Source organism: Crocodylus porosus, unplaced genomic scaffold (assembly GCF_001723895.1).
Source record: "Crocodylus porosus isolate Cpor-Errol unplaced genomic scaffold, CroPor_comp1, whole genome shotgun sequence".
Lineage (NCBI taxonomy): Eukaryota > Metazoa > Chordata > Crocodylia > Crocodylidae > Crocodylus > Crocodylus porosus.
Window position 1 is genome coordinate 1,988,842 of NW_017728946.1, and position 11,035 is coordinate 1,999,876.

The window sequence follows — 11,035 nt, forward strand, 5'->3', positions numbered from 1 at the left end:
CCAAAGGAAAGCTAACTGCTGAATAACTACCTTGCTTCCTGTTGTATTCCATGCTTTCCCATTTATGTGTGACCAAACCTATCCTGCCTGATCATGTGAACAGTAGCAAACTTGGCCTCCACGGAAGCTGCAAGGTAGCAGCACGAGGGACTGCAGTCTACAATCTGACAAACTTCCTGACAGGTCTATTTTCTTTGTGTTCTACACATCCCCCTTCAGGCACTACAAGGAGGGTACACTTAGAGAAAGAAGCGTCTCACCTTGGCTACTGCCCAGTCAATCCAGCCTTTTGCACATGGATCAATATTAATAAGCACAATCCCTTCCACCAAGTCTGGGTGATTAAGCTGAAACGAGACAGCATGTGCATACTGAGCAGTGTACGAGGAATTTTTAAGTCAGGGAGCGAAAAAATAGGTCTGAAGGCAAGGAAACTCGTGAAATGAAGATGCAACAAAATAAGAAATAAAACTGTAACTGAAAACCTGTGTGGGATGGTCATGATCAGTATTCCTCAGCACCTCTCTCAAAGCTAAGCAGTAGCTTTGCCTCATTTAGCTGAGGGGAAACTGAAACACAGAAATATGTAGTAACCTTCTGAAAGTCAAGCCTGGAAGCCAGAAACAAAACTAGAAGAGAAACCCAGTTCTTGACATTGCATCATTCCACTTCCTGTGACTGCAGGCCCAAAGCAGAAGGGGACCCTGTACATGCCATGGGGTTTAATCCTAATTAACTTAAACAGGTTTATGACATTTAAACTTGTTTATTTTGGAGCATTGCGTCAGTGTCTGCAAGCACTAGACTTTCAAACAAATTAAGCCCGATATGCAATTCCCATGTAAATTCCAGCAGGGGGAGCCAAATTCCAAATCTACCCAGGTACTGTCTTCCATACTGAATTCCAGAGGGTGCATGTTCACCACAATGTGTGATCAGTAATCACAGTCTTCAACAGAGACCTAAATTTCTTCATTGTAGAACAGTTAGAAGAAGTGAAATGGATTTAAATCAGGCATGGGGACAGCAGGCAGTACATGCACAATGTCTACACTGCTCTGCTAGTGTGTATGTCTCTGACTGGAAGAGACTACAATATGTTAAAACCATTTAATAAGTATATTTTATACGGCAGCCAGACATGCCCCTCATACCTGTGACCAATATTAAGTTAGAATTTAAATCACTGGTAGCAAGAAGCAAATGCAGCCATCTGCTGCTTCGATATCTTTCCCAGCCTGCTTGGACTATTGGTCTTTCACCACAGCAAAGCTGCTTATATTGTTTTAAAATATGAATTGCAGGATTTAAAAACTGGATTTTTTCTTCAAAGATTAAATTAAATATTTAATTTAAATATTTAATCTTGGCTTATGCCAAGATTCCACAACATTACTGCTACCTATCATGAGAATGGGATATGGCAGGGATTTTCAACCTTCTGGTGGAGCAGGTAGGAGGTGGGAGTCTTGTATTCGGTGCTGGCATGGGGTGGTGGATGGTGGCAGTGGCCACCGTGTGCAAACTCCCCCACCACCCCCATGTCTGGACGGGCAGGCAGCACCTGTGCGGCTTGCAGAGGGGAGCCGCTGCCCTCGCCCCACTCCTACCCCTGCTCCTGGGAGGCAACGCTTCAGGGTGGTGGGTGGCAGTGCTCCATCCCTACCCACCTGCGTGTACCCTGTCAGACCTTCCCAAGTACCCCTGGCGATACAGTTGACAACTTCTGGGATATGAAATTTAACGGGAAACAGTAAGCTTTCTGTAGGGTTTTGAACAGTTCTAGAGAACTTTAATAGAGAATTATAAACTGCCAATCTATAAGATGACTGAAATTTAACTATAAGCTTTTTTATTCTCTATTCAATTTTATAGATTCCAATTTTCATAGAATTCTATTGTTTCCATCACTATTCCATTTGAACAAATATTCTGTAAGAAAAAGACATAAAACTAATAAAAAAATCCACTGCTCTCAGCAGGGAAGAGCTGCCAACTACAGTGGCACAAAAGAGACTTCCAACTGTTCAAGGGACAATAGCACTCAGGACTGCTCTGTGCCCTGGTTGCCCCAGCTAGTGATCCTTTGCACTGGGCAAGACTGTTTCACGTATAGGTTGCTGGCAATGAAGCCATTTTCAAAATAGGTAGCACTACAGGTACACCAATATATTGGTTCCATATCGGATTGGTACCGATATAAAGAAAATTGTCTATATTGAATATTGACCTGACAGGGCCAATAATTTGGCTGATAAATGCCCGTGCTGCATGCAGCCGCAGCGCAGCATGGAGCAGAGCCGGCAGCATGGAAAGCTGCCTCCAGCTGGTAAGTCAGAAAGGGAGGGGTGAGGGAAGGGGCATGGAGGGCAGATCAACACCCCTTGTGGTGATGGAGGGGGCAGGGGCTGTCCAGCAAGGGCAGGGGAGGGGTGGGGGGGAGTGTGGGACAGAAGCGTGGCTTGTGGGGTGGGGACAGCTCCCGTCACTGCTTGCACCCGGGTGGGGGAGGGGCGTGTGCCCCTGGATCTGCGCGAGGGGTGAGCTGCAGCTGTGCAGGGCTTTTCTTGCCAAGGGCTGGGCTCGGAGTGGGCTCTGGCAGCGGTGGGAGGAGGCTACAGCCAGCCCAAATTTCACTGCAGATCTGCTCCCAGCCCCACACTACTGCCCGGTGCAGCACCAGCTTTTCCCAGCACTTGGGTGGAGGTGGGGTTTTCAGCTAGGGCTGTGGTGGGTGACAGTAAGGGGCTGGGAGCTGCAGTGAAATTTGGGGTGGCTGCCACCTCCTCCCAGCACCACCAGAGCCCACTCTGAGCCCAGGTCTTGGCAAGAAAAGCCACATGCAGTGCCGGCTGCAGCTCCATCCTGCAGCTGCAGCCTACCCTGCTCCACGCAGAGCTGGGGCCACACAGCCCCCCACCCCCCTGGGGTGCAAGCATCAGCAGGAGCTGCCCCCACCGCACAAGCTGCACCTGTGTCCTGCACACCCCCACCCCGACCCCAGCTGGCCAGCGCCTGCCCCTACCCCCTCCTTCACCATGGGGGGGTGTTGATCTGAGTTCCACTACGCCCCTTCCCTCGCCTTCCACCACACAGGACTTACCACCTGATGGCAGCTGCATCAGATATCGGATTGGTATCAGCTGATATGTCTCCTTAAATATCAGCTATCAATATTGGACCTCAAAATCTCTATCGATGCACCCCTAGTAGCAACATGCCAACTTCTGTACAGGGTGAGAGGTGGCCATAAGAGGTGCTAAGTGGCAGATGATATTCATTTCAAAGCCTTCTTCGTTTAGGGCCTTAAAGTGAGTTTTTCTGTAAACTTTGCACTTTGCCTTTGTTTTTACTTATAACCCTGAAATGTTCACCCAAGGGTTACTAAAGCTTTATTTAATAATTTTACATATAGGTACAAATACTCAAATAATCAGAAGCAGTCTTATTTATAACATAATAGTAAAGCTAACCACCTCCACTGGTTTCCAACCGAGAGGAATAGTCCCTTCCCTGAGCTGGTTAAAAAATATGTATTCAGCAATGAGGCTGCAACTAAGGGTCAGTTTCTTCCATTCTGTGTTTGTAGTAAGCCCATCACCGTGTCAATTGTTTTGTCCAAGACACACCATCAGTGCCAGACTACTGTGAACAGAAGACATCAGACAAGCCTTCAGATAGGTACAGTGACTGTATTTCTTCTCCTGTAAGTGCCAGTGGTCAGTTCCTTACTCAAATGACCTCTTCAGTAGCCAAAAATAAAGGCTTCTCATACAGAGGGGCTTACCCAGAGAGGCTCTGAATTTAGTAAAGCTTCAGAGGAATTCTTGCTGTTTAACCTCTCTGTTTAGGCCCTGTGGAACTTGAAGCCATTCTCACTTGGCCATCTGGAGACATGCTGTGCTTTCTCCTCGTCTGTCTGGGCCCTGCAGAAGGGCTGTGTGGTCACAGGGGAATGGAAAGACAAAGAAGTCACCACAAGGAGCTGAAAAGCTACTTACTGCAAATCTGCTGAGGATGTATGCACCAGCTCCAACTCCAATTCCAATGATGCTTTTCAGGCTGAAATACAGACACTTCAGAATCAGCAGGGTTAATTTAAGCTCAAATCCCAAGTACTTGTGAGTTCTCTAGTCCAGTGGCTCTCAAACTTTTTGTATGAGGACCCATTTGTAAACATCAGTGGCCAGTCCCGACCCAGTGCCCCTCAATTCCCAACCCACTGCCCCCCATACCCAGGCGCCAGCCCCCTAGAGAGTGAGGGAGGGGGGCTAACGGCCCCTTGCAGGCTGAAGCTCTGACAGCCTGCAAGGGAAAAGCCACAATTTCCCATGTTTTTCTCCTTTAAAGGAGAATCCATTTTTAAAGTTTGCTCATGACCCTTTCATATGGTTTTGCAACTCAGTTTTGGGTTGTGACCCACAGGTTGAGAAATGCTGATGCCAAGCTTTTTGGCAGACAAGCCACAAATTAACCCTGTACCTTCTGATCCCTTTCCCCTGTCCAATCTGCTACTTTGATTTCTGTTCCCCAACCAATTTGCTGCTCTGCTTTCCACTCCCTGTCCAATGCTCCTAGCCTGACCTGCTGCTCTGCTTTCTGCTCCCCACCCTGTATACCACTGTGCTTCCTGTTTCCTCCCCAATCCATGACATACCACACACAGAGGCTGCCTGTGTCACTTTTGGCACCTATGGTGCAGGTTGGCCACCCTCCTCAAGCCTCACTCTTCAGATTGGCCACAGTTCATTTCCCCTTTTACTCTGCTATGGGACATCAACTGCAACTGCCAGTAGAACATGTTTTCCAAAAGAAGTACACCCCAGCTGAGGCTGTGTGAGCTACGAGTTGGACAAGCCTCTTTAGGGCAACCACTGATTGCAGCAGATCCTCCATGGGTGCACATGCAGTAACCAAACAAGTAATTCTGAGTTCCACTACAGACTTACCTCAGGTGTGTTAGAACAGCAGGCAGCATTTCAGCCAGCTCATCCATGCTAGAGTACTGGTATCTAAAACCCAAGGCAGAAAGAAAGAGTCAGAGAACCTCAAAATATGTGATCAGATCTTAAATTAGAATCTACAAAGGTCATTCAAAGATAAGAAAGTCAAAGATGGTCCACTTAACACAGGGGTGGCCAAAATATGGCCTGTGAGGCCATTCTATCTGGTCTGCGGGGCCCCTAAAAAATTTAGAAAATTAATATTTATCTGTCCTTGGTTCCTGTCAAAAATGACAGGAGACAGGAGCATTAGGACCCAGGGGGAGCCCTGGAGAACTCCTGCAGCAGCAGGGCCTACCTGGCCCCACCTCCCCAGCTGGAAGACCCAGCAGCACTGGGAAACTCAAGGGGGAAGGAGCTGGTGCTGAGCATGGGAAAAGCAGCATGGCTGGCACCCCACATGCTACAGCTGCTCGCAGCCCGTGTGGGGCTGCCTGTGCCTGCTCAGCACAGCCCCACACTGGCTGAGAGTGGCTGCAGCAAGGAGTGCTGGCCATGGGGCAGGGGAGGGGCATCTTTTCCCTGCACTCAGCACGAGCTCCTTCCTTGCTGGTAAGCAGGATGTCAGGGCAGCATGCTGTCCCCTACCTGTATCGTGGGGCTGGGGGGGGCACTGGGAGTGAGTGGGTGCAAGAGTCAGTGGGAGCACTGGGCCTGCATCGATGTCCTGGGGCCAGTGCTGGTGGGGCCCAGAGCAGGATGGCAGGAGTACAGGGGTCCCGGCTGGCAGGGGCTCTATGGAGCTGGGCCAGCTCCCCCCTCTCCCTGCTCGTGCAGCCCAGCCTGGCTCCACAGTCCCGTCAGCCTGCACCCCGCTCTGGGCTCCACCGGTGCTGGCCCTGGGACGCTGATCCCAAGATGATAACCAGGGGCAGCGCACCTGTCAAAGGGCGGGGCTACCCACGCAGCCCTCGACAGCTTGCTAAAACTGGGTAAGCGGCCCTCTGCCTGAAATAATTGCCTGCCCCTGACTTAGCACACACTCAAATGATCTTTTTGCAGGGACTCTGCAGAATGTCTATACATTATGAATCGTATTCCTTGAAGCCACAATGTAGAGAGAACTGTAGGGCGTGGCATATATATCAGAGGAAGAAAGGACAGAGCACAGGTAGAGCTGTGGTACTCAGTGGTACTCAACCTTCCTACCCTGCATGCTAGGTAAGTGGCATGGGGTCAGTTTGTGGGCCAGATTTTATGCATGGGGTTGGTCCACAGGCTCGATCCAGCATGAAGTTGGCAAGTGGGGTTGGTTCACAGATGCAGTCTGCCACACAAGCCCAGCCTGGTCCCACCTGCTGGATCTGGCTGTGGAGTGATCCTGAATGCTGGCCTGGCCCCCCACACAGGATTTGGTCACAGAGTGACTCTGTGCACTGGCTTGGCCCCACGTGCTAAATCTGGGTGTGGAGCAACAGCTTTAATTGCTGTCACTGCTCCCTCAGTGCCAAATATTTGTGCTCATGGGGAGCCCCATGAACTAGATAATACAGTCCTGTGGGCTGGAGGTGAAGCACCTTGCTTTATACCATTTGTACAGTATTTGAGGTCTATTAAGAGCATGCTCTAAATCAGAAAGCTACCACCAGCATTAGCTATTACTGATGTAATCAACTTCTCTGCCTCAGACAGCACAAGTCCTGTAAGGCTGTAGTGATCCCTCTCCTCCAGTGGCTGGGCATGCACCCATTTCTGCCAGTGTGGGGAGGAATGTTGGCATCTCAACAAAATTGGGCTTTGAGAAATCTCTAGACATGACAAGGGGCTTCCTAAAGTTCTTACCCAGATGGGAAAGGGGGAGCCCCTTCCTGCTGGCCTGGTGCATCCACATGGCATACAGCAAAGTGCCGAGTGATTTCCTGCATGTCTTCAAAGTTGAAGAATGCATTAAAACAGGATTTGTCTGCAAGAGGTAATAACAAATCATGAGCCCCTATCACTGCCCTAAACCCCACTATGATGCACCTTTCAAACAGCAGTACCATCTACCTACACCAATTCCCCAATGCACTGCTCTGCATCATTTGGATGCTTAACAGCTTGGGGCATGCTGTGACTTAGGAATAGGTTAAATTCCAAGCAACTGCAATCTACGAAGCGAACAGTGCCAAAACAGCAGCCAGGACAGCTACAGTGGAGTCTAGAGGGCAGAAATAATCCCTCACCAGTACCACTGTCCAGCCAACTCCACTGTACAGCACACATCAGTGCAAACAGATACCCTGTCTATAGCAGCAGTTCTCAATCTTTTCAGTCAGGGCACCCCTCCATTACATTTTTAATATGGCAGCACCACTATTGGTTCTGTCTCAGCTTCTCAACTGGATGCTGCTGCTGCCAGATAAATTGCCCCATATGCCTGCTGCACAGCCAATCCAGAAAGGGCATGTGCCATGTGCATGCTCCTCTTGCATTAGGGCTCTCTAATAAACCTAAAGCAGACAGAGCTGGCTCAGACTGTAGATTATCCTGGCCTGACCCTCCCCATGCTCCTCCCTAAAGCAAAGGCGCAAATGTAGAACTGTCCTATATGCCTCTGCTTCTTGGAGAAAGGAATCAGAACTCATAGTTTCATAGATGTTAGGGTTAGAAGAGACCTATTAGATCATCAAGTCTGACCCCCTGCCCCAGGCAGGAAAGATTGCTGCCAGATGACCCCAGCCAGGTTTCTGTCCAATCTCCTTTTAAATACCTCCAAGGAAGGGGACAGCACCACCTCCTTTGGAAGCGTATTCCATATTTTGGCAACTCACACGGTAAAAATTTTTTTTTCCTGATGTCCTGATGATTCTTGGGAAAAAAAAAAAATTAATTGCAAGCTTTTGGGGACAAGCACCCTTCTTCAGGCATAGAAGAAGAGATCATAAAAGTTCTGCTTCTTCGGAGAACCATTTGGGTGTGGGAGGGGGAGGAGCTAGACTGGGAAAGGCCTTAGCCAACTCTGTCTACTTTCGAGTTATTAGAGAGCCTTAATGCAGCAAAAGTGTGTGTGTGCTGCACTTTTACCTGGCTGTCACCACTACTATGGCAGTGTCTGCATTGCAGCACCCCTGAGGGGGTTTCGTGGCACCCCTGCAGTGCATTGTCTTCTACTGGGACTCAGTTTTGCCCCACTGGACTGTAACTGGTGTCTGACCAGCTGCCACATGAAACTGGACCTTCACATGCCTGATGAAACAATGTAAGCAAGTGCACGTGAGTCTTTTAGTGCAGGAAGACTTACGGTTAAGGCCAATGTCATGGTAAGTAAGGATAACAGGTCTGTTCCCTTTTGGGGTGCCCCGCATGGTGACATGCACAACTCCAAAAGCAGTTTCAATGTTGTGCTCCTGCAGAGAGACAAGAACAGAAGCCTAGCTACTCTGTATGATGAACAATGCTAGTAGACTCCTGCCGAGAGCTGCAGGGAGTCCCAAACATGGACAGTAGCCCTTGGGCCATGGAGGAGACTTGGGCCATGTTTCACATTTAAATGGTTCTCTCCATAACTTGTCACTAGTACAGGCTAAAACCCAAACCTAGCTTGCAGCTCCTCTGAGTACACAGGCAGACTACTGACTGAAATGTTTCCAAGTGAAACGTTTATTATGGGTTATAAGTTTGCACAACATGTAGCATTATGAGGCTCTGGCCTCTACATACTACTGCAATATTAACTTATAAAGTCTCTTGCTGTGTCAAAAACTGAACTGTTCCAAAATGTCACTGGGGCAGGGGGAAAGGGGATTATTGGTGAGTTTTAAGTTGGCTGAAGAGTCAAAACCGTGCTTTGCAAGTTTTTCCACAGATACAATAGGTGGTGCCTTGAGGGAGGCATAGCTGTTGTCTAGGATGCCCTTCTTGAGGTATGCTTTCAGGGTGTCCTTGTAGCACTTCCACGAGTCCTCTTACCATGACTGAGTTAACAAAAGAGGACTTGCTTCAGGAGACAAGTATCAGCCATCCAGACGCAGCAGCCAACCCAGCAGAGTTAATGTCTCACGATCTTTGTCTCAATGCTAGTTATGTTAGCTGCAGAGAGGATGCTGGCATTGGTGCAGTGGTCTTCCCATCTAATGTGAAGGATCTTCCTGAGGCAACGCTGGTGGAACCACTCCAGACGCTTAAGATGGCTTCAGTATGTCACCCACGTCTCAAACCCATAGAGGAGCATGGAGATAACCACTGCATTGTAGTGATCTTAGTTTCCATCTGTAGATCTCAGTCATTAAAGACACAGCTAAGCATCTTTCGGAAGGATACACTGGCACAGCTATGTTTGATTTCTACATCAAGACTGACTGACTAAGAGAGGTGGCTGTCAAGGTATGGGAAGTGCTTGACATTTTCCAGGGGCTCTCCACCAATGGCAATTTACTGGGGGAGGGGGCAGCTTGTGCTGGGGCAGGCTGATGAAGCACCTTGGTTTTGCCAATATTAAGGGAGACTCTCAGGCTATGACAGGCACCTGACAAAAGGTCAAGGGTGAGCTGCAGATCAGTCTCAGTGTGCACAAGGATAAGTCATCAGCACCTGAAGGTTGCTGATGCCAGTCTTGGTAACTTTAAATTTTGCTGTGAAGGAGCTGCAGGTTGAAAAACTGACCGTCCATTCAATACTCAACCCCAATTCTGGGAGGAAGGTGGTCATGGATGATAACCAAAATCACAGCAAGATAGATGGAGAATAGGATTGAGGCGGTGATGTAGCCCCGCTTAACACCAGTATAGATGGTAAATGGGTCCATGTCTGATCCACTGCCAAGGATGGTGGTGGTCCCATCATGGAGTAGCCTGAGGATGCTGATGAACTTCAGTGGACAACCAAACCTAGCCAGTACCTTACAGTAGCTTGTAACTGACTAAACTCTGCAGTGCTTACCTGACTTGGGATGAGGGAGAGTGCTTGGACTCATGCTTTGGGGGTCCCAGGGACTGGGGCATGATGAGTGTTTGTGGTTGACTAAGGGAGTGAGAATACAACTGGTTGCTAGAAAGATTGCTTTTATTGAACAAGCAACATAAGGCAGTTCTTTGATAAAAAGTACCAACAAAATGAAAGAAAAAGAGACAGCAGAGTTTTGGCTGCATGCCAGAGTGGCCAGCTGGAGCAGTTGGGAGAGGGAAGAGGGGGAGTGAAGAACAATGGAGGTTCCTGGAAGATTGACTAGGGTGTGATAATGATGACAAAATGACAGAGTTCAAGATCCTAAGGGATGGACTGGATTGCAAAAAAGCAGACTTACAAACTTCAGGACTAGGGGGACAGAGTCCCCTGGGAGGCAAGTCTGAGGGGGAAAGACTTCAGAAGAGGTAGCTGTACTTTAAGGAAGCTGTACTAAGGGCACGGGAATTATCCTGATGTGATGGAAGAATGAAAAGCGCAACAGGAGACCAGCCTGGCTAACCAGCAATCTCTTCAATGAGTTGAAACTCAAAAAGAAATTCTAAAGAAAGTGGAAACTATGTCATATTACAGGCAATCGTGACTTACGGCATTTCGACTTACGGCGATTTGCACTTGCGGTGCTCTGCCATTTACACCCATGTTATTACTTATGGCACTGGATTCTCACACTTATGGCACTACAGGGAAATTTACGATGAGAAAAGTAGGGCAGCAAAACAAACATCCCTGGAACAGTTTCTCAAGAAGCCATCAAGTGGCCCTAAATTTCCCCAAAAATCTCCCCAAAGAAGCCCTTCTGAATTCCATGACCCTCATGAAGAAGTTCCTTCACCTTCTGATTAAATAACATTTTATTTGATTAGTTACTGTATTGCCCTGTTTAATCGATTTATATACAGTACACTTTAGAACGCTTTGTACTGTACAGTGTATATCATTTATAGTTGATTAAATAGTTGATTTAAATATGGCGTTTATGGTCATTTTTATAAAAAGTTGGGCATCTGGCCCTTGGTCAGGAACGTAACCCCTTATTATAACATTATTTCTATGGGAAAATCATAGATTTCATAGACATTAGGGCTGGAAGGGACCTCGGGAGATCATCGAGTCCAGCCCCCTGCCCAAAGGGCAGGAAGTCAGCT

General features: G+C 48.2%; 1 protein-coding gene across 4 annotated transcripts in view; it reads right to left on the reverse strand.

Moving 5' to 3' along the window:
- The window catches only part of NDRG3 (NDRG family member 3), an 80,741-nt gene that overhangs the window by 20,536 nt on the left and 49,170 nt on the right, over positions 1-11,035 (reverse strand). For 3 of the 4 annotated variants that reach the window (XM_019550731.1, XM_019550730.1, XM_019550732.1), the window contains 5 exons: positions 8,227-8,332; positions 6,786-6,906; positions 4,950-5,012; positions 4,002-4,062; positions 261-347 (listed from right to left, as the gene is read on the reverse strand). In XM_019550731.1, the coding sequence (XP_019406276.1) occupies positions 261-347; positions 4,002-4,062; positions 4,950-5,012; positions 6,786-6,906; positions 8,227-8,332 (438 nt within the window). Of the gene's footprint in view, positions 1-260; positions 348-4,001; positions 4,063-4,949; positions 5,013-6,785; positions 6,907-8,226; positions 8,333-9,863; positions 9,945-11,035 lie in introns of those variants that run through there. The other variant, XM_019550733.1, reaches the window with a different exon arrangement.